A 22,693-nucleotide genomic window follows, 5' to 3' on the forward strand; every position below is an offset into this window, starting at 1 on the left:
CAAGGCCCAAGACTGACATCTACTGGAACAGAAGGAGGGTGTCAGTCAGAACATGAACATGCAGTGTCAGTTTCATAAACAGCAGGAAAATACAGAGATCAAACTGGCATATGTCAAAAAAAAAAATAGACAATTCTATAATTAGGGGCAGTTATAATATCTAACACAAACTTTCTGGACAGAACACATCTCATATCTCTTCTAAGATCTAATTATTTCTCTGTTTTTCATCTCACTTGAAATTGTGTAAGGTTTTAAAATTGGTTAAAGGAAGAAATAATGATTTTGAATGTTATGATAACAATTCTAATGTCAATGGTGTTTGCTTGAAACCTGAAAAAACCTGTAAAGTATTGGCCCTGAAAACATCAGCAGAAACAGAAACCCTCAAACATTATTGTCTAAACTGTCAAAACTTCTAAGTATATTTTTTTCTCTTCTTTATTTGCCCTTTTATCTATGGCATATTTTTTACTACTGCTGTTGGGTTTTGTACAATGTTGGACTACAATTAAATAACTCTATCATCTTCTGCTAATTCTTTTTATCTGTATTTTGTTTATTCACTTTCATCGTTCATTGGGTGGTAGTGTCTCAGGGGTTGAGCCAGTGTCTTGTTAACAGAATGTTGCTGGTTCAATTCCCCTTGTCTGCATGTAAAAGTGTACTTGGGCAAAAAGCTGCTCCTGGTGTGCAAGGTCAGCACCAAGTTTGTATGTTAATCTTTTTGGACAAAAAATGCTATGAATGTAAATCTTTTTAATCATATCCTTATTCTTTTTTTCCTTTTCTTTCTTTTCCATTCCTTTCCTTTCCTTTCCTTTCCTTTCCTTCCTTTCCTTTCCTTTCCTTTCCAGTCTTTTCTTTAATTTCTTTCTTTCTTTCTTTCCTTTTCTTTTTTGTCTTTCCTTTTCTTGTCCTCTTCATTTTGTCTTTTGTTTTTCTTTAATTTTTCATTTTGTTTTCTCTTTCTTGTCTGTTTTTTCCCTTCCCTTTCTTTACTTTTTTTTCTCCCTTCCTTTCCTTTTTTCCTTTCCTTTATTTTCCCCCTTTTCTTTCCTTCTCTTCTCCTCCTTTCCTTTCCTTTCCTATCCTTTCCTCGCGCTCGTTCGGCCCCGCCCCCTGGTGTTCCCACGTGCCGCTCTGCCGCAGCAGCAGTCACATGACCGGGCCCTCGGCTGCTTACTTCCTGTACAGCGGTTGTTTTTCCTGCGGGACAAATTAACGGACCACTATCGCTTCTCCGGCGACACCACGTAGCTGCAGGCCAGACCCTGACAGCCAGGACCGGAGGAGAAAAAAACACCGGGGAGCACAACCACCGACCTGTCCGTTAAACGTTCGACCGTTTTCTGTTAGCTTACCTGCGGAGAGATGATCATCGGCGGGGCGGGTAGTTAGTTGACTGGATATAACCGACTGCACCGCCCTCAGTGCCGAAATAGAAAATAAAACAAACGCAGCGTTTTATGTGCCAGAAGAGGGACAGCTTGTGCTTTCAACACTCCCTGGCTAACGATAACATCTGCAGCAAGTGGTGGCTACTTGACGTTAGCTCTCGTTCCCCGCATTAAACAACCACTAATATGTCAAAATACACCAGCTTTCCAGAGCCGATGGAGGACCAGAACCCTTTCCAGGTGAGTGTAATGACACATCGAGCTCATGTTAGCCGGTGCCAGGCTGTGTGTGATGTATGGGTGTCATTGATCTCGGCTCTGTGTAATAGCAGGCGTGTTGTTGCTCATGTGACGCGTGTGGCTTTTTTTTTCTTCAGGGCCTCCCTTAATCTTTGCCCACTTGTAGATCTTATCAACAAAGAAAACATAAATAAGAAAAAGACCGGACCGGTTTTGTCAAATGAGGATTAATGTTCCTGCAAGTCAGAATTATGTTCACTGAGCTAATTAAATTAACCCTTTGTTTTTGTCTGCTAGGATCCTGCAGTGACTCAACACAGCAGCAACACAGGATATGCCACCCTGGATCTGTACAATCCATTTGATAACACGACTGGGGTGAGCAGCATTTCCTCCTTACCTGTCAGATTATAGAAGATCAATTGGTGATAATTTACTGTACAGATAATGTCAAACACAACAGTTTCCTTAAGGGCACATTTTCCACTGCAAAGGGCCAAATAGGGGGTTCTGGGGTCTGTCATATATCAATTCTCCCTTCCGTCTATGTGTTTTTGTGCAGTTTTTCAGATGAAAAATGTGTGATCGTTTGAATAAGTCGAAGATGATACATTATTACGCAACATGGAAGCACCAGGCTTCAGTGACGTAGCCAGGAAGCCAAACTGAACTGTCTTTTGGTTTAATGTTCAATCCAGGATATTCTGTTTAAAGGTCCCATATCATAAAAAACATGTTTTCTCTGGTCTCTACATATATAAGCTGGTCCTCCCTGAGCCTGCCAACTCTCCGAATGAGGAAAACAAGCGAGTCCTGCATGGTCTCTGCAGCCCACCCACTGGTAACACAGCGCTCCTACAGGCTGTTCAGATTCTGCTCCTGTCGTTACGTAACGAAAGGAGCCATTATCATAGGCCGACCTCCACTGCACGGTGATAGGAGATATCCGAGAGGGGGGCGTTAATCCCCGAGGTGAAGTTCTGCGTGTCCAGCGGAGAGACGGCAGTGTTTCACAACGTCGTCGCTCAGAGCTAGACACGCTATTGCTCTGTTGTTGGTTGTATAAATCAACATAAGTGTCTATATTCTGTCCCAGCTACAGAACAACAGAAGAGACAGTGGTTGTGTTTCATTTTTAATAACAATGTGCTGGCTGCGGTTCGTGTAAGCTTGTATGTGTGTGCTAACCACTTCATGTCGGACTGCTTCAGTAACGAGGGTCAGTACAAAGCTGGCTTTGCCTCGACACTGACCCGCGTAAAAGGATCAGTCCCACCCATACCAGACCCAGCAACTGCACCCGAGCCACCGATAAGTGTCGCAGCGGTTTGATAGTATTTACAGTTGCCGACGAGTATGGTGAAGTCAGCTGGAAACTGGCTAACTAGTTAGCTCCACTTCGGTCCGCTATGCAATGGCGTTTGAAGCGAGTTTGATGTTTATAATATTACGATCGAGCTTGGTTGTCACAGTAAAAAGTCTGGAAACATGTGCAGACTGGAGACAGAGACGATGTGAACAGTGTCCAAGAGTTTGGAGACTGTTGGAGACAAACACAGCTTTCGCTAGCTGTTAGCCATTAGCTACATGGTAGTAACTGTAACAACACATACAAACAAACTAACATTATTTAGATACACTAACCATTCTGAAACGTCCTGCTGGAGCTTCTCCTTCTGGGTCAAACTGGTTCGGTTGAACGAAAAAATCTCTGCGAGCCATAGTGTTACGTCCCCGTAAACATTAGCGCATGCTACAGTTAGCATAAGGGGCTTCCTCTCCCTGAGAGTGATGTAGCTGGCAAGGCTCCCCAAGTAGGCGTTGACAGACGGAGCTCATTAGCATTTAAAGGTGCAGGCACAGAAACAGAGTGCTGTGAACAGACCTCAGCAGAGCGACTTTTAGACAGCTGGAATTCAGGACCACGGATGTGTTTGGGGCAATACATATCGAATACAAAGTTGTTGGACCTCTGACAGCTGTGTGAAATTGATTAAATCTGTATAATATGGGACCTTTTAAAGGGTCAGTTAGCCTGCTTGCAGAGACAGCCACAAGATAAAGGAGATTATCTGCTGTGAAAAAGAAACACATAGACCAGCTCTGTTATTTTGGTTATAATCTGTAAAGTGGAGTTTAACATTTTCATCAGCTGCATCGGTGCGCCTGATATTCAGCAAGACAGATAGAAAAGAAACTTGAACATCTTATGAACAAATGTATTCCTGTTAACAATCAAAAAATTTAAAATCAAATGTATCAGTGTGCACTTGAATTATGTGCTGGTGCACCTAAATCAAAATGTTAGGCGCACCAGTGAAACCAGTGTAAAAGGTTTGTTTGCAGCCCTCTCAACTAATAAAAGCAGACTTAAAAGAATAAAAAATAAAATAAAAAACAGAGCAATTCATTTAACAAAAAAGTCATTCAAATAAACATTTAGGAGTTTAGGAGTTTATTTATTTAAAACAGGGACAATGCACAAAAGAACATTAATCTCGTAAAACAAGAAAAAATGTATTGAGCCAGGTTATAGCAATTTTGCTAGTTTCTGCCTGTAGTCCCTGGGCAGGTAAGAACCACTGGTGTGCCCGAAATTCAGCAGATGTGTTAAAATGTTTGCAGTTTTGTCCTGTATTTGCTGGTTTATATAATACACCAATAATATTGGTGTATTATATAAACAATTTATTTATACGAGTGTCTCTCAAGCACCTTTAACATCAGCACAAAAAAATATTGAGTGTGCTTTAATTTGAATGAATAAAAAGAAATGTCTGCACCTCTGTACTTGCTAACAATCATTGACATAATTTGTTAAGAGAATGAATTTAAATGTGTTATTGAGTGTGGCCAAATGAAAAGGTGAGGTGCATCAGTGCAACTAGTGTCAAAAGATAAAAGATGATCAAAACAGCCCAAACGAGTTAAAGGCTGGAGCTGCCGGTGCTCAGGTTAGAGTCAGCTGTTTGTTTCTTAAAATGTTAGACAAACTAAGACCTGTTGCAGTGAAAGCAGACAGCACACAAAGACACACAAGGGAGCTGAGCTATCGCTTTGGTTTCATCTTATAGTTTTTTTTTGTTCTGTATTTGCTGTTGCTAGGAAACAGCTCGGGTTCACATGTACTTCCTTTCAGCGGTTGATATTAGCACATACTGCAGCAACAGGAACTACACTTAGACACTTGAAACTGAGCTCGTCTTTGAAGATTCATCAAGCCTCACGTCCATTACAACAATTATTCACAGATAATGGCAGGACACACCCTGGTTCCACGTAATGCAGACTCACTCTAGTCTCGGTCTGGTGCTGGCGCTGTTATTTTATAAACCATTATGTTGTGGACCATGACAGCCAAATGACTGATGATGTATGAGTTGGGAAAAGTTCTAATCTAATGTGATGTGATGTAGGATAAAATACAAAGGCTATTTACTCATGTTAGAATGTTTTCTTTCATGTAAAATGAAGGACGTTAACTCACTCATCTGTAAATGTAAACAAAAAAAATTGAACAATTTTCTCCAAAACCCGATCAATTAATTGTTTTGTTTGTGATTCATACATGTTGTTGTAGCCTTAACGGTTAAAAAAATCGGACTATAAGACGTATTTAAGTTGTTTATTTTTTAACTTTTTATGTTTCAGCCTCAGCATGAAGCCACCTCTCCCTCTGCTCCTCCATCTGTGCCTGCGCAGACTCCACCCAGCAGGACAACACCCACTGAGCCTCGCAACTATGGCTCCTATAACTCCCAGGTACACAAGCTGGAATGTGAAGACACTTGTTGCTCACTTCTTGATCTTAATTTCAGCATATTCAGATGTACATAAATGGAACTGTGCTCACGCTGTTTCTTGGATATTGTAAATCAGAATTTTGCTTTGAGGACAAAGTCCATCCTTCATAGTCATTGTTGGTGTTTTTATGGTTAAACCCACAGAAGTGTTACTTAGAGATAAGATAATTAAGTGGTAATTGTAAAAATCAATGTTAATATGAATGGCTAGTAGAATACACAAATGGATGATTTATATTGATTGCTGTGGGAATACAGGACATTACATTTGTAGTAAAAGTTTCAATAATGATAAAGCTTTTGAGAGGTATCTGGAAAGTGCTTGAATCGTACTCTTTACTCGCTTTAGCCACTCCCATGTTTTCTGTATTCTGATAAGCTCTGCATCATAGAAGATGGCTGACATTCCAACACTTAAAGCGTGACCTAAATGTCAAATGATACATGCGTGCCTTGAAAGCATCTCCCCTGCTTCTCTCTTATGATACTAGTTTGGTTTTTTTTGTACATAATCCTTTCTATTATTTAAGACATGAACACAGCCTGTCTATTTGAAACTTGGCATGCAGCTCTGATGCATCATTTACCCTGTGTCTTATTGAAATAGACTGCAGTGAATGCCACCACAGCGGAGCTCCTGAGGAAGCAGGAGGAGCTGGAGAAGAAAGCCCGGGAGCTGGAGAGGAGAGAGCGGGAACTGGAGTCACACAGCCTGGGACCTGGAGCCTGTAAGAGAGGAAGAAATAAATAGGCCATGAGCTTAAACATGACAAAAATTGAGTGAATAATAAATGAATACCTAAATGTATTATTGATTTAACGACATTTTGTTGTCTTCATCAGCCCGTCAGAACAATTGGCCCCCGCTGCCTTCGTTCTGCCCCGTGGGCCCCTGCTTCTACCAGGACATCAATGTAGAGATCACTCAGCGCTTCCAGCGCACTGTCACCATCATGTACTACTTCTGGATGTGTGAGTTCCTGTAACTCTTACTATGAGCTGTTGTGTGAATTCCCAACAACCAACCAGGGTCGGGTAAGGTTACTTTGAAATGTAGTCAGTTAAATAATACAATTGACATAATTTTTTGTCGGTTCCAATTTTAATCAAAGGCCATGTTGAGTAGAGGATTTACTCTTGTAACTCAAGAGGAGAACTTCCTTTACTAATGTAAACAACGGTGGAAAATCCATTATCACCATTGGGGGGGGTGGAGTATATTATTTAAAGGGTAACTCTAGTCTTGGGGAGTACTACTGCATATGTGAGAAAGGAGGAAGCTGCGTGCAATTTAATCGATTACCTCCAGTGATGTCACTCAGTGGCTAAATTGCATTGGGGGCGATGCAGGCATCAGGTTTTATAAAGAAAGACAGTGTTTCCTCCAGTATTTTCTGAGACTGTGGCGCTTGGGGGGTGGGGGGGGGTGTACAGTTAATGTCATCATAATATTTTTACTTATGTCATTGGCTACTTAGGGAATTTAGGGAATGCTCTCACACAGCCATCATAAACTCCCCCGCATGGGCTTGGAATGAAGATTCATGTTGAAAAGAAATATTTTTATCATTTGTTTTAAGAGAGGAGTTATCCAAGTCAGAGTCCTGCACGGGTGAAAAATAATGTACTGTGTCGGACACAGATGCGATCGGGTCGGACGCCTAAAGAGGCGGGTCGGGTTTTACGATTGCCATTTTCAAGGCGTCACTTATCATCAGTCATTATTAGCGACACAAATGATAAGCATTTATATTTCATATGAGCTCATTAATGCCTGCTTGCGCCCTCCCAGAACTCCCATTCCCCACGCTGGCTTACTTTCACTTTTAAAAATTGCGTCCATCCAATTTTCCTTCGGACGTCGGTATCAATTTACACCAGGTTGGCTCGGGTACGGAATGTAATTTGTGCTACTGTTAGAAAACGGGTCGGATGCGGTTATAAGTATGGCAGGTTCGGACGGGTTGGCAAAATAAGACCCGTGCAGGACTCGGCTCTTAAGTGACCATTTTAATCCTCTAGCTAATTATCAAGCTAAATATCCAACATGCTAGTTAACGTCAAATACTGCGGTGGAAGACAACGGTAAAATATTTCCTTTCTCTAACACTAGATTTATTTATGCCTGAATTTTTAAGGTGTGGCGGCTTTTATTTTGCCGTGGCGGTGCGCCACAGTCAATTACATGTAGAGGAAACCCTGAAAGAAGAATGTGTGGAGTGAAAAAAGGCCATTTGTTTACAAATTGTGCAACATTGTTTTGGGAGTGCATTGCTAGACCGGTGCACCGCTTTTCAAAACATGGTGCCTAGATTACCCACAATGCAATTTTGTCACTAAGTGACACCACTGGAGGCAATTTATCAGATGCTGCTTCCTCTGGAGACACACTAGGTGTTATACTAGCTTTATCACATATGCAGTAGTACTCCCCAAGTGTGAAATTGGTGGAGTGAACCTTTAAGTCACCATTAAATTACTTTGATGGACAGTACAACATGTTTTGCATATTCATATTTATGATAATTCCTAATTTCAAAATTGAGTCAAATAATCCCTGATAGTGTAACTGTAAATTAACGACACATTATCAAATGTAATCTAGTCTGATTATAGTCACTTATTTTCTGTAATCTGATAACATGGGTTTAGGTGGTGTTGTGGCAGGAGACAATGGGAGTGTATCCATTTTGATTAAAGTGAAACTACACAAGCATCCACTGTGGATTTGTATATGAAAGGATCATGTAAGGAATTGAACGTAGCGCTGACTCATGCCGGTTCGACTTCTGCTTTACTGTCTGGAGTCCGAGCTGGAATGTTTGTGCAAAGACTTGACACCTGACTGCCAGATTCGAGGACTTTGGCAATTTAGAAGACGATAGACAATCTTCCTGCTCCGGCTGGATAATAAAGTAATTCTATTCTGCTATAAAATCAGTTGAAGGTTCAGTTAAATTGTCTTCATCTATACAAGAAGTTGACCTTATTAACCGACAGCACACACAAAAAAGGAACCTTGATGCTGATTTTTAAAATGACCGAGATTGAAAGAGGAAGAGAAAGTGGAGGTCCGCTTACTTTACTTCACTTACTTTTTTCCACTGTATAGTTTATTTTTACTGCTGAATGCTGAAAAAAGCTGTGATGATGGACTGGTAACCTTTAATACTTAGGACCCACTTTCATACATGACCCACTTACACATAATTACAATCCTATAGAGTAAAAGCCTACAAAGTTAGATAATTCTGCCTTTTCTGCCTTTTTGCAGAACCAAAGCAAATGTTCCGAGGCCAGGCACCAGTCCAGGACCTGGCCTGTAAAACTGTGGAATAAAAACATTAAATTGACGGTTATTGTCATGGCTCCTGTCAACATTGTGAGCTCTGCTTTATGTTTTAGTTCCTTATTACTTTTTAGGGTAAACCCAGTTGTTTTTCTTTTATTTCTGTCTTCATGTCTAATATACTTTTCATTTATAGTGGTGTGTGCTACACATAACGCTCGATCGTTTAAGGGCTATAAAAGATGGGTTATAACAAGTGTTTGAAACAATGATCATAATACTTGTAGCTTAAGTTCCATAGACATAAGTCAGGATAGGATATGATACAATAAAGCTTTATTGAACCTGCACTGTGGAAATTCACTGGTTAAAAACCAATAATGAAATAAAATGTATAGAAATGCGAAAGCTATGAACACATACACCTTCCACTTATTCAAATGTGACCATGATGGACGTGTGTCCTCGAACAAAACCAGAGCGCCTCGAGTCCTGACCTCAGAATAATGAACAAAACCAACTCTAAATCTAGCAGCAGGCGAAGGGATGTAATACATTGCGAAATATTGCATCAGCCAAATCTTTACAAGTTGTTGTTTTTTTTTTTTTTTTTTTCAGTCTGGGGGAGGGTCAGTTGGATTTGTGCTGTAACACTCCCATCCACCCTACTGCATTACTCAACCTGACTCCTTTTTATCTTATTTTTTGTCCAGTCGGCACTTGCACGCTGCTCTTCAACCTGATCTCCTCCCTGGCCATGTTCTGCGTGGACTCCTCAGGAGGTGTCGGCCTGGGCCTCGCCATCCTCTGGGCCCTCCTCTTCACCCCCTGCTCCTTCGTCTGTTGGTACCGACCTGTGTACAAAGCCTTCAGGTGGGTACCACCAAAAGAAGTCCACCGACCAATAATGTATTGGATTAAATGTTTGTCCTTCACGGGCTTGTTTTTCTCTCCTCTCTAGGAGTGACAGCTCCTTCAACTTCTTCGCCTTCTTCTTCATTTTCTTTGCCCAAGTCGTCGTCTACGTCATCATGACTATTGGTATCCCTGGGTGGGGTTTCAGGTACCACTAATTAACAAGTAGTCTCTATGAAAGATGGAATGATTAGTCTTTGCAGGCCATGTGTTTCATGTTAAAACTAGTAAAAGGATAAAGAGAAACACATTGCTTTTAAGTCCAGGCGCATGTAGGGCTATTAATTAGCTTTATTCCCTCATGTTCTCAATCTGTTTACTTTCTGTATCTTTCCCTCAGTGGGTGGATCGTGAGCCTGGCTGCTCTGAAGACCAGTGTCCCCGTCGGCGCGATCATGATGATGAACGCCATCCTCTTTACTGCCCAAAGCGCCATGGGGGTCGTCATGCTGAAAAGGGTGAAAACTGAATAAATTTGATTACTTGCGGGGAAAATTTCCAGGTAGTGACCCAAATTAAGGTTGGAGGGTTTTTTTGGACGAGGTGTCCGTCACATGAGCTCTGTTTGGACTGGTTAACAGTTTAAAATTGGACATGCGAGCCTTGTATAGTGTTGTTAAGTGTGTTCACATGCTCATTTGTATCCCATTTTGTATCTTGTTCAGCTTGTATTCAGTATTCAGCCGCTCATTTCTGAGGATATAGTTTGGTTTCTGTCTGCGCTCAGGACCAACTTCTTAATCTGATCCACGTCAGACTTTATTTCAGCATGTTTATCATCATCATTTACCTTCATGTTTATTGTTTTATCAGTGTACTAGTGTGTAACTTGAGTTGATAACGTACCTTCACACAAGCCACAGAACGATTTTATCAAAATGCTCCAGCTAGCGTCTTCGAACTGGCATTAATCACCCATTTAAGTGTGTCCCACGTCAATTTTGACATAGATTTAACAAGCTCACATTGGATGATTTTTTTTTCCCAAATGTAATTGCGATAAATGGTGAAAAGACCATTTTATGCCTTTGATTTGATGATGTAATGATAGATATGATGACATATTAATGCAAGTACACCCTTTCAAAGACCAATACACTTTTCATTCTCATCACTCAGACCTTGGAATGTGAAACAATATCAAAATATCCTAAATAAATTAGTTTTGTTCTGCCTCTGAACCGCCAGCAGAGGTAGTTACAGAGCCGTAACAGGCAAATCAACAGCCCTTTAAAATTACACACTATGTTGGCAATATGCCAGCGCTGCCTGGTTCAGTGTAAAAAAAAACAAATGACGTAGAGGTGAGCCTTCTTTGCAGCCATATTGCGGAATCTCTGTGTAAAAGGGGCTACTATAAAGGCGTCGCCATCGAGATGTTTTCCTATGGAATGATGCACCTGGTGTGGGCTTCTCTCTTTCCTAGCGACTTTTAGATGTATATAAAAGTGATCATATTTTTAACTTTCAGTGCAGAGACGCACAATTAATAACATTTGATGCACGCAGCCCCACTCCACAGGTGCTACGCACTGTTTTCCTGACGCGCTTTTCCAAGTTGTTTTTGAAGCTGCAGTGACCATACAGTTAAGTTCAGTGCATCGTGTATGCATGTAAACACAATGGTCAGTAACGAGTTCATATATGAAATTGATAAGTCATTAAGCTATGTATGATATGTCAATAATGTAAAAAAAAGAACTGTTAACCTGACATGGACCAGAGTAGTCTGGATGAACTTCCTTTATGAAACACAATATCCTATACATGATTCTGATTTATCTAATATTATTGCTTTATAAAACACCCCTTATGATGGTCACACGATAAACTGTTTAGCGGGATGCTAGTGAGCATGTTGACACAAACAAATAGTTCAAAAAAGTCGAGGAAAAAATAGAAACATTAGATTTCAAATGCGTGAAATCACAGGAAAGGGCAGAAAAATGATTGTTTGTCCATGTTCGCACACATTAAAATGAAGGACAGGTCGCTCCGAGTCCAATAGTGCTTGAATAATTAATACTTATTGTGCGCCATGCTTGTAAATGCTTTCCATAAGGCAAAGAATGAATAAGGAGATATTGTGACATGATGGACGCGATCACATCTCCCGAAGACAGCGGAATCTAAATTGTTAAGCTGCATCCGTACTTGCTGGCAATCAACTGCGCCCAGGTGGTGCACCTGCCATGAAGCAGTGTGTAGATAACAAACAGTCTGAATAATAGCCCGAGATCAGGTTGTGCGTATCATTTTCACCCCTCACAATGTGCATGATATGATGATGAACTGCTGCGTGTATCAGGTGTCAGCGTGCTCTGCTCTTCCCCTTCTTCAGATCCACAGCCTGTACAGGCAAACCGACGCCAGCTTCCAGAAGGCCCAGGCCGAGTTCGCCACCGGAGTCATGGCCAATCAGGCTGTACGTCAGGCGGCCACCACCGCCGCCACCAGCGCCGCCCAAGGGGCCTTCACCGCTCCTCGATAGAGAGGGACAAGAGGGGTCGGGAGGGTGAGATGCATGGAGGAAGAAGAAGAGGAGGAGGCCCTGTCAGCTTGATAGGGGATCAGTTTGGTATTTATTTCCCCAAAGGTGATTAGAATTTGATGGCAGGTGAGGGGGGGGGGGGGGGGGGTCTGTATAATTACCCCTGAGCAACTGAACTTCAGGGCCACGTGCATGAGACAGAGGTGGGGTTGTCCAATTTCTTAAAGGTGTACAGGACAAGTTAGGTACACGGCCAAACCAGGAGTCGGCAAAAATAATGCGTTGATTCAAAGACGAGATGTGAAGCTGTATGAAATGTGTCACAGTTGTACCAAGTGTCAGTAAACGCAGGGAAAAATAATTTCTTGTATGGAGAAAAAAAAAACAAAAAAAACAAGCTGTGTGCCAAGCGGGACAGTTGTAGCCTGGATTTTTTCTGCCATTTAGAAAAATGACTTTTGATGTACGTTGTGTTAAAGAGGAGATATGTTTTGAGACAAGAGTTGAAACACTGAAATGCTGCCATTCTAACATTTGATCCATAAACTGAGCGGCTCAACTTTGGCCAACACTATTTCTTTCATTGCTTAAGTGTAAACTAACAAGTCGTTTTGTCATTATTTCAAAAATGAGAATGCCTATTTACCTTTTATTGCCAAAAGCTCTCGAACTGTAAAAGATTATGAACATGTGTTGTTTTCTCGGTTTACAAATATATCTGTCACTGTTCTGTTGGTGTTTTTTGCTCGTGGTTCTTATTATTACAAGTCATTGTCTTTGTTTTAATAAAAATATATATATATATATATATATGTGTATATATATATATTGTCATGCTTACACAGTCTGCTCCCAATTTTTTTACCAAAATAAAATTCTCTGGCGACACCCAACACACTGGAAGGAAACTGCAGCCGTGATGTCACTCTGACAACTTGTTGCTTTTTGAGCTCTCTTCTTTTTTTCTTTTTTTTTTTTCTTTTGGGGGGACTGGCCGAGACGAGTCAGATCATAAAGCCATAACGCTACTCAAACTTGATTTCTTTTTTATCTTAATTGTTGATCATGAAACCCCTCTTAAAAATCTTTTTATATTTGCTTGCATTTAAAAAACAACAACAACAACAAACAAACAAAAACAGTCAGGAGTGCGCTGCCTGCTGATTAATGACTTGACTGTGCCATCTGCAGCCGGTCTGACCCTCCAGGACTGCTCGGAGACTTTTATGGGCTGCCGTTGCGACGTCAGGCGCTGCGCTCTCACCGTGAAGATGGCGGAGGCTGCGGAGGCACCACAACACCGGTTTTTCTGTCACTGCTGTAAATGTGAAACTAACCCCAAACTCCCGGTGAGTCACTTTTGGAGAGTGGTTTTTTTTTGTTTTGTTTTGTTTTTTATTCCACACGCTGCTCTGTGAATCATCCAGGCGCACATGGAAAGAGAGAGGGAGGGAGGCATTCGGATTCTTTTTGGAAAGCTATTTATTCGCTTTTGAAAGTGCAAACCGAACGGATCGATTCGTAACAGCCGGCTCTTGAATAATACTCACTGGGATCGCCTGGAGTGTGACACCCTGTTTGCTTTGGTGGATGTTTGTGTGCGTAAAGCGTGCGCATAGATCTTACATTAGAGGGAGAGAGGGAGAGAGGGAGTCAAATCTGGTGATTCACGCTGCCATATTTAGAAGCACCACTGTTGGCGACTTTGTCCAGTTGTCTACTGTCAACTGCCTGCGAGAGACATAAGGGGGGCTGGCCGGGTGTCACCACATGCACCAACTTTGGGTACATGGCTCTCCAGACTGTTCGAGACGCAAATAGGTGCCTTCAGGCTGCAGCCACGTTTGTTTTTGTGCCCCTTCAGTCTCAGTTACCCAAACACTGTCACTTGAACTGACTTTGCTGGAGATTAATTTCTTCTTCTAATGGTTCAGTCGCTTCGTAGAGCACGATTACGCGCCCATAATATGATGGAGCAAAATGTTTGTTTGTTTGTTTGTTTGTGTGTGTGAGAAAGACAGATAGAGGGATTAAATTAATAGGTGCAATTATGTAAGTGTGCACTCTGTAGTTTCCAAACAGAAAAAGTAGCTTTTATGATATTGATAAAAGCAATAATACGAAGTCAGAAATATGTATTTAATGAATATATTTCCATAACTGAATAAACAAGCTGTCCTCAGAGGGAACAGTGTTGCAATTATGAATATTAAGACACATTGCGCTTTTGTTTGTTTATTCAGTCATGAAAATCAATCAATTTAGGTTTTCTCTTCCAAGTTAAAGGTGCACTATACTTTTTTTTAATAACATTTTGGTTACGTAGTCCCACATTCTTGAACTGTACGGTTTAGGGGTAGACCAATATGTAAACCATTTTTGGATTGCCGATAAATTCAACTCATTTAAAAAGTGTGCTTCTTTGGCTCTGATGCAGCATCCTCTCACACAGTGTTTTCCCTACAACACTACCTGATTTGTAACACGTCACAATTAATAGCCTATATACACTGAATAATCTGAATCTACAAAGTGACTCATTACTAAATGTATCAATTAAATGTAGTAGAGTGGAAGGACAAAGTAGCAGAAAAAAGGAAATACTCACGTAAAATGCCTAAAACTTGTACTTAAGAGCAATACTGTGATATTTTGCTTCTCACCTCGCCATAATTCAGAATGCAAGCTGGTTTTGCTCTGATGTTTGAAAGCAAAATGTAAAACATGGCTCTTAAGTGTGTGGGAAACTCACATTAACCCTTGCAAACTGTTATTCTCTGAGCTTTCTGTTTAAAGTTGCGCAGTGCATCTTTAAATTTCTTACTTAAAAGTACATGGTGCACTTTTAAGGATACTTTTTCAATAGAAGTCGTAGAGACGGACAGGAAACGTGGGGAGATGAGAAAAGGGACGACGTGTCATTGGTCCATACTTATGGTCATTGGGCTGTTTTGTTTTTGTGACTTTGTTTACTTCTAATTAAGGTAACTCATGTTGCAATGGCAGCATACAATGATATTCTAGACAACATTGTGCTTCCAACTTTGTGTCAGCTGTTTGTAAAAGAGAGAGGTCCTTTTCTGTCAACGTGACGGTGAGCTGGGACATCCTGATGTCCATGTGGAAAGAGCTGCAACGAGTAGTCACGTGACAGAACAATAATTTCCAACTATTTTAATGATATTTAATTGTCAAAGTAATCCCAAAATAGCCCTTTCAGCCTCTCAGATATAGAGCTCTTCTGGTTTTTTTGTTCTGTTCTCTGATTATATTTGTGTTTGGGACTGACAAAACAAGAAATTTAAAGGGTTACTCCACCAAAGATGGTGCCTACATTACCCACAATGCAACCCAGCCACTGAGTGACATAACTGGAGGCAATTTATTAGATTCTTTGCAGCATCCTCTGGAGCCAGAAAAGGCTTTATACTTCTTTTTCACACATGCAGTAGTACTCCCCAAGACCTGTCAGCACACTTTAATGTGTAAGTGATCCTTTAAGACATCACCCTTGACTTGAGAAACTGGGGCGTCGTACTCTCCACCTTTCCTGCCTCTATCTAAACCGTCACTCTCGAATAAAAAAAGAGCCCTGACCTCAGCTGTATCCGTCAGCCTGGGATGAACTGGAACACCGACTTTGTGTCAGGTGGCTTCCTAGTTTGTGCTTTTGTGGCTAAAGGAGAGCAACTCTTTGCAGTCAAGTCCCAAAATTGGATTCATCCTCCTCATTTGCAATGAGATGAGATGTTTGAGTGTCCAAATTTTTTTTGGCCGGTGGAGTTATATAGTTATAAAGTTTTTTTTCTCTTCAAGGACTTGGTCTGTCCCAGGTGTGACTCCGGTTTCATTGAGGAGGTGTCAGAAGACTCCAGGTACAGCTCAGTTTTGGTTAGGAAACTTACTTTCTGGTTTCTAAAAAACTGTTTCACACAGATTTTTTTTACCTTGCTGTCTAGTCTTCTGCAGAACAGCAGCACATCATCGTCCAGTGAAGAGTCGGACTCTTTGTTCTCGGAGGTATGTCCTTACAACAAGCAGCGTTGGACTAAGAACTCTCCTCCGTCTCTGTGGCCTTTGTTTGACATTTTTGCCTCTCTGGTCTCTCTCTGAGCTATGGCAGCTGCTGTTTATGGAGCGCTCTGCTCTGCTGTCGCATCCACCGTCCTCGGAGTCCGACCCAGATGACGGCGAGCAGGTATCTGCGGGTCAGAGCCGTCCATCTCCGGTGTTGCCAGGCGCCGCCGAGGCCCGAGAGCCAGAGTCTCCATCGCAGCCTGAACAGGAGAGGTCCCCCAGGTCTGAGCAAAGACCTGCAGTGGAAGGGTGTGTGGGAATGGTACACAGAAACTCTGACAGTGTTTAAATCATTTCGTATGCCAGTTATCATATATTTGTTCCTTTTTTATGTCTTGTGATGGTCAATACAAGGAATTAAAAGATACACATGTAGGACCAACAACCTCCAACATACAGTTAAGATACAGAAACAAGTGTGTTTTTGTATTTTGTTAAGTATATTTGTGATATCTATGAAAACTGTTGAGTGGGCGGCTACATCTACTTGGACATTATTAAAGTTTAAAGTGAAGAGAACTCGAGAACGTGCAGGAAATCCCATCAGGAAAAGCTGACTTGAGTCCTTCACAAAGAGAATCCAGTATAAATGAACTTTAACAAATCATCCACAGGCCTGTATAGATAACGAGAGAGACGTGGAAGGTTTAATTTTTATGCCATGTTACAATCCGCTCCCATACGGCCATAAAAAAGTGATTAGTGCATGTAAACTGCCACAAATTGTAAAATAGAGCCCCTTTCGTCACTGTGTAAAGTGTTATTGTTGCCGGGGAACAAAACGATAGGCCTTTATGGATGAAGCCGTTAAATAGCTCCAATTGAAAAACAACCAGCACATTACATCAAGACAATAGATTTACCAGTGTTCATTAAAAGGACATTCAGTGGTCAAATAGTCTGTAATCCTATTTTTACACATCACTTTTACATTTTATCTTCCGCTCATGCCGAGGTAATGGCCGTCACTTTTTAGCAACGCTGTTATCAGGACAAAGCATTGAAACTGTACGAGAAAAGCTCCCTTATTACAGTGCAAGTCCGAGGAATAGGGGTTGAAATCCAAAGCACAACCTCAAACTCTATTACAGATATAAAGACTGGCAATCAGTGTTCAGGGGGGACGTATTTGACTATTTCTTTTTAAACAGGATTTTCTCCCACTCATACCTCACCTGATAATGATGTAATTCCGTTTTTTCCATTACATTTTCATTAGGTTTTCATTCTAAATGATCCCGATGTAATAATGTGATACGAGCTGCTCGGAATCATTCTTGCTTATCTTGCTTCGAAAGCGCAGTCGTGGGAATCTTTTGTCTCAGTATCAGACTGTACAGCGCCCTGCGTAACACTCCTAATCTGTTTGGTTGCAGCTGCATTCATCAGGTGATTTACAATTTAAAAAAAAAAGAAAAAAAAGTAAAGTGTATGTGTTTCAAAGCACGCTGAAGCAAGATGTCTCTCCTGTCTGATTTCGCCCCCTCTCAAGGATGGTGCAGCAGTTCTTGGCCGGCCTGTTCGCCAGCAACGGAAACCATGGTGCTGCGCCGGCTGCACTGTAAGCGATTCCTGATCTTCCATTCCCATCATTTGCTTTTGTTTTCGTCTGCCGTTTGTCTGACGCCCCCCTCCCTCTTTCTCTCTCCCGCCCTCTTTCCGTCTGCCGCTCAGATCCAGCATGCTACAGCTGTACGCAAACCCTGGAGATTACGCGTGGGGTCAGGGAGGCCTGGACGCTGTCATCACAGAGGTCAGTGATATCAGAGGTATTGATTTATAAGCGTTCTGGCCTCGTTTGTTAGTTTCCTCACGCTTCCCTTCTCTTGTAACCTTTCTTTTATTTTGAAACTTAAAATCTACTTTCATATCTCCTGTTCCAGTTTTGACACCCACATCGTTCTATGTCGACACGGATTACAGCTCCCTTTGTTTTACTGCCTCCACCCCTCATTTTTTCCCACACTCACTTTGTTTCTTCTGCCCCTCACCTGTAGCTGTTAGGACAGTTGGAGAGCACGGGTCCTCCCCCTGCAGAGAGAGACATGATCACATCCCTGCCAAGAGTTTGCATCTCTGAGGAACAGACAGGTAGCGAACCCACCATGTGGCATACCTGCACATTTAAACACATGATTGGCCCCAATACGTCTAGGAGATTGCATTCCTTGTTTTCTTTCCTTTTCTTATCCTTCCTTTCGTCCTCCTACTTTTTGTTGCATCCTTCTTTCCTTTCTTTCCATCGTCTGTCTTCTGTCTTTTCCTCGTCCTATCATTCCTCTTCCTTCTCCTATCATTATTTCACACATCTATGTTTTTGTACTTCTTCACTATTTTCCTTTGCTTGTCCTTTCTCTTGCCCCACCTTCCCTTTCCTCCTCACCCCCCGTCATTCCCTAACTTTTCCGCCTTCCTCCTGTCTTTCCTTTCCTCATCATTCTTTTCCTTGCACCCCTCCTTCCCTCCTTCCCTTCCCTCTCTTTTGTATGGCTTTCCTCCTGTCTTTCCTCAAATTTTTCCAACTTACGTTTCCTTCTCCTGTTGTTATTTTACCGCTGCCATTCTCGTGTTCCCATCCATTTCTTTATCTTGTCACTAATTTCTTGCCTTGTTCTATTGTTCCTTTTCTCCTTCTTCTGATCCCTCCCTCTGTTTTTTCCTTAACTCCTCAAACTCTCCCTATATTTTCCTTTCTTACCTTTCCTACCTAGAATATTTACTTTGCTCCTTCTATCCTACCTTAATTTCTCACAACATAACTTATCCTTTCTTTCCATCTCCTTTTTCTTGTATCCCTCTTTCCTTTCTTCCTCTCCTCCTTCTGTCCTCATTCTCTCTTTCCCTCCCCTCTCTCCTCATAACTTTTTGTTTGAATATGTGCTTTTACTCCTTCTATTCAGTCTTTACCTTCTCAGCACTTAACTTTATCTTCCTTTTCTCCTCCCATCTTCCCTCTTATGCCTCCTTTCCTCCTAATTTTGCTTCCATCCATCCTCTTGTTTGTCTTTGCCTCTTCCTATCTTTCTCCCCTTCGTCCACCTATCTGTTGTCCTTGCCTTCTCACGACTAAACTTTCTCTCCCTCCTTCCTCTTATCTTTCCTTTCCTCTAGTACCTCCTTCCTCTTAGCCTTTCTTCCTCCCTCTCACCTTCCCTTCCATCTTGCTATCCCTTATTTTGTATCCCCCCTTTACATCCCTTCTCTTGTACCATTACCATGTATGAACACCATAGGTAGGAGTATTAGTCATTATTGAATGTTTTTGGGGCCTTTTTTACTGCTTTATCGCGGTGCTTCTAATTATCGAGCTATGTAAAGATACAGAAAGTTATGTTTCCATGGACATAAAACCGTCTGGTGACCCCAAAACAGTTGATTGCATTGACATGAACAATGTCGTATTGACCATTAAAAAACCTGAATAACAAAAAGGTTCCAGAAGTATGACTTATTCTAAATTCGTATGAAAGCTAATAAATCTTTATTCACGTATTATTAAACTTGGTTGACTACACAGACTGCCAGAGGACTACATTACACATGCATCACTGTGTCACACTGTAAAGGCCTGGACCTGTCTCGCACATTTGAGGTGTAATGAATCATTACACGTTTTATGACTGTGTTTTTACTCTCTCTCTCTGTCTCTCTCTCTCTCTCTCTTACCCGTGAACACACTCATACCCCTGTTTTCTGTTTTTCTTGTTTTTTTTCTCCCGCAGACTGCAGACTGGAGTGTCCAGTTTGTAGGGAGGAGTATTCATTAGGGGAATCTGTCAGGAAGCTACCCTGCCTCCATTACTTCCACAGTGACTGTATAGTGCCTTGGCTGGAGCTGGTAAGGACGGGGAGTGGATGTGGTCAGCGGGCTGATGGGTTTGAATTGCTCTCTTAGATTTGTCACGGAGGTTTTAACGGTGCATCACTCATCCTGAAATCGAGGGCTGTCACGACAACACAGAAACCTCTTGCAAAAAAAGTGCACCACTGTGTTCGGCTGGTATACCTCTGACATTTCGTCTGCAGATAAGTACGTTTTTTTCTCTCTCCCTGTCACAGCACGATACCTGCCCAGTGTGCAGAAAAAGCCTTGATGGTGTGGACAACAGCCTCCCGCCCACAGCACAGCCCCCAGAAGCCCGCTCCGTCAGGATGGAGCAACAGGAGAGGCAGGCGAGCTGAGACACGGGCCAAGCAACGCTGCCTCCTTTACTGTTTTCGAGAGACGCACTCCTCACCTCAGGCCTTCCGCCTTCGCACACCGACTGCTTTTAAATAAAATACATGCATCACAGTCATAATTCACAGCTTCAGCTCTCACTTAAGGACCTTTATGTTTTCTACTCCAACATCTTCACCACACTACAAACACATAGAGAGCCTGCAGTTTGCTGAAAAGATGTGGAGGTGTCCTCACTGCGCTGCCTTCTGAGGTATATTTTTGAATGACTGACTTTGACGCCGTGAACTAATCACCACCGAGCTGCCAGCGGTTGTCAGAATGATGGGAATCCACAGTTATGAAGTAACATTTTGCATTAAGGCTTTTATTTTGTGGACCTTTTTCCACCCGGGTCTGATTCAGCATTGATCCCCTCTCATTTTGAAGCTGTTATTAAAGCCTAACCTCTGTGATCCTCACCCTCTGCACCGTCTTTCATCTCGCTAATCATGAGAGAATCCCAGGCACATATTCGCAGTCATATTGCAGGAATTGCCAACCAAATCTGGTTGATAATGAGTTGGGTTTACATGGCAGTTTTGCATATTTGAGGCTTTTCTGTGTGTCTTTTGCATTCTGAGGTCGGTGCTGTACCACCTGCTTAGCAGATGTCAGATTTTAGATCTCAAATAGAAATACAATACAAATGTTCACTTAAAATTGGCAGCATAGTGCTGAAACAAGTAATTCAATTAAAAAGTCAATCACCGAACATTAACAGCTCCCAATCGTGATAATCAATTTACCATTAGTTATTAAAGGAGAACGCCGGCCATTTTTAACTCATATCCCTGTTGATCGAGGTTACCGAGTGCTGTCATTAGGAAAAATAACGAGAACATTTGGCCCAATATTAACCGAGTATCAGAACGGCAGCTAAAGCGAACCTATGGGGGCAGACATAACCGAAAGTGAAACTTAAGGATGTCTGCCCCCATAGGTTCGCTTTAGCTGCAGTCCTGATATCTGGTCAATATTGTGCAAAAAATTCACGTCATTTTTCCTCCTGACAGCACTCGGTAACCGTTCTCCTTTAAGCAAAAGTGATCAACATTTGTATCGAGCTTCTCAAATGCATGCATGTGCTGCTTCTCTCTGATTTGTATCATTGTAAATTGGACATTTTGGGGTTCTTGAAATTGTGTCACAGTGCACCTCGGATAACCTGTGAGAAAAATAAGCAGTTGCAGCCCTAACAGAATAGAAGAGTGTAATTGGTGTTACACTATGTAAGTACTACGACTGCAGTTACATTTCTGTAAGATTACTCAATTATAAGTAAAACTACTGTTATTGAAATAATACTTAAGTAAAGGTTCAAAGTATTTTTCTCAAATGCAACTAAAAGTATCAGTTACTTTTTAACTGCTGATGTTTAATGCATTATTGCATTAGAAATTAGTTAATTGCAATAATTTGAGTACATTATTAGTACAATTAGTTACTTCCACCCCTTGTTATTTCACTGATTTGAAACAATATAAACCATTTATGAAGGAATTATTTATTAAAGGTGCAGGCTGAGATAGGCTAATACTTTGTAAATGGTTTGTAAACACTATGTAGTTCATCTGTAAACATAGTTTGGAAGGCCAACTTGTGCTCATAAACATTTTCAATTGGTTTACAAAGCATTTGATTGTTAACAGTGGAATATTAAATCAAGGTTAATAATAAATGTACTGTTTGTTAATGACGGTGATCATAAAGTGTTACTGGTTACGAGGTGTCGACTGATATGGTTTTTCCAGAACTGATTATGATGCTGATAATTAGAAATCAAGGAGGCTGAAAACCGATATTTGGGACCGATATTCATTTTTAGCCCAAGTACTGTTTTGAGCTACTTTACATGAGTATTTCCATTTTCTGCTACTTTATACTGTCACTCTACTACACTTTTTGATGTTGATATATTAAATGTATATGATTCAGTGTTTATAGGCTAAAAATTGTGCAGTCAGCAACAATAATCAGATAATGCTGTGGCTTGGACATTATGTGAGAGGATGTTGAATGAAAGTCAAAGTAGCACATTACAAAATCTGCTCATTTTATCGGCAATCAGACAGAAAAATCACAGATGCCGATAACTAGAAAATGCTGAAAAGCGCCCCCGGTTACTGGTTATTCTACTGTGTTTACAGCACACGGTAGATTATACCCATTTAAGAAAAGCAATTTATCACTGAGCCTATAAATTGGCGTGGGAAAAATAAGCAGTTGCAGCCCTAACAGAATAGAATAGTGTACTTG

The 22,693-nt window shown here is 41.3% G+C and overlaps 2 protein-coding genes across 3 annotated transcripts; both read left to right on the forward strand.

Moving 5' to 3' along the window:
• The first annotated feature begins 1,144 nt into the window (after positions 1–1,144).
• Positions 1,145–12,940, forward strand: scamp3 (secretory carrier membrane protein 3). Its single transcript, XM_030412401.1, has 9 exons — positions 1,145–1,640; positions 1,938–2,018; positions 5,292–5,402; positions 6,051–6,171; positions 6,287–6,415; positions 9,446–9,605; positions 9,694–9,795; positions 9,988–10,105; positions 11,989–12,940. Exons 1-9 carry the CDS (start codon positions 1,587–1,589, stop codon positions 12,136–12,138), a joined length of 1,026 nt encoding a protein of 341 aa, XP_030268261.1. The 5' UTR covers positions 1,145–1,586; the 3' UTR covers positions 12,139–12,940.
• A 182-nt stretch (positions 12,941–13,122) lies between these two features.
• On the forward strand, positions 13,123–20,856 carry rnf115b (ring finger protein 115b). Of its 2 annotated transcripts, none has more exons than XM_030412403.1 (9): positions 13,123–13,487; positions 15,955–16,013; positions 16,098–16,158; positions 16,253–16,437; positions 17,708–17,776; positions 17,890–17,968; positions 18,213–18,306; positions 19,938–20,053; positions 20,275–20,856. In XM_030412403.1, exons 1-9 carry the CDS (start codon positions 13,365–13,367, stop codon positions 20,395–20,397), a joined length of 909 nt encoding a protein of 302 aa, XP_030268263.1. In that variant the 5' UTR covers positions 13,123–13,364; the 3' UTR covers positions 20,398–20,856. The 2 variants fall into 2 exon arrangements, with proteins under 2 accessions (XP_030268263.1, XP_030268262.1); XM_030412402.1 differs by having other exon boundaries at positions 13,126–13,487; positions 16,253–16,464.
• Positions 20,857–22,693: the final 1,837 nt, after the last annotated feature.

This window comes from Sparus aurata, chromosome 3 (genome assembly GCF_900880675.1).
Source record: "Sparus aurata chromosome 3, fSpaAur1.1, whole genome shotgun sequence".
Lineage (NCBI taxonomy): Eukaryota > Metazoa > Chordata > Actinopteri > Spariformes > Sparidae > Sparus > Sparus aurata.

Excerpts from the sequence above, each read along its gene's own strand:
- rnf115b (XM_030412402.1), top strand. The coding sequence starts at position 13,365 with ATGGGCTGCCGTTGCGACGTCAGGCGCTGCGCTCTCACCGTGAAGATG. Across the intron at positions 16,159-16,252 it reads CGGACTCTTTGTTCTCGGAG|CTATGGCAGCTGCTGTTTAT; the intron begins GTATGTCCTTAC and ends TCTCTCTCTGAG. Across the intron at positions 18,307-19,937 it reads CATCTCTGAGGAACAGACAG|ACTGCAGACTGGAGTGTCCA; the intron begins GTAGCGAACCCA and ends TTTCTCCCGCAG.
- scamp3 (XM_030412401.1), top strand. The coding sequence starts at position 1,587 with ATGTCAAAATACACCAGCTTTCCAGAGCCGATGGAGGACCAGAACCCT. Across the intron at positions 1,641-1,937 it reads AGGACCAGAACCCTTTCCAG|GATCCTGCAGTGACTCAACA; the intron begins GTGAGTGTAATG and ends TTTGTCTGCTAG. Across the intron at positions 5,403-6,050 it reads ATGGCTCCTATAACTCCCAG|ACTGCAGTGAATGCCACCAC; the intron begins GTACACAAGCTG and ends TTATTGAAATAG.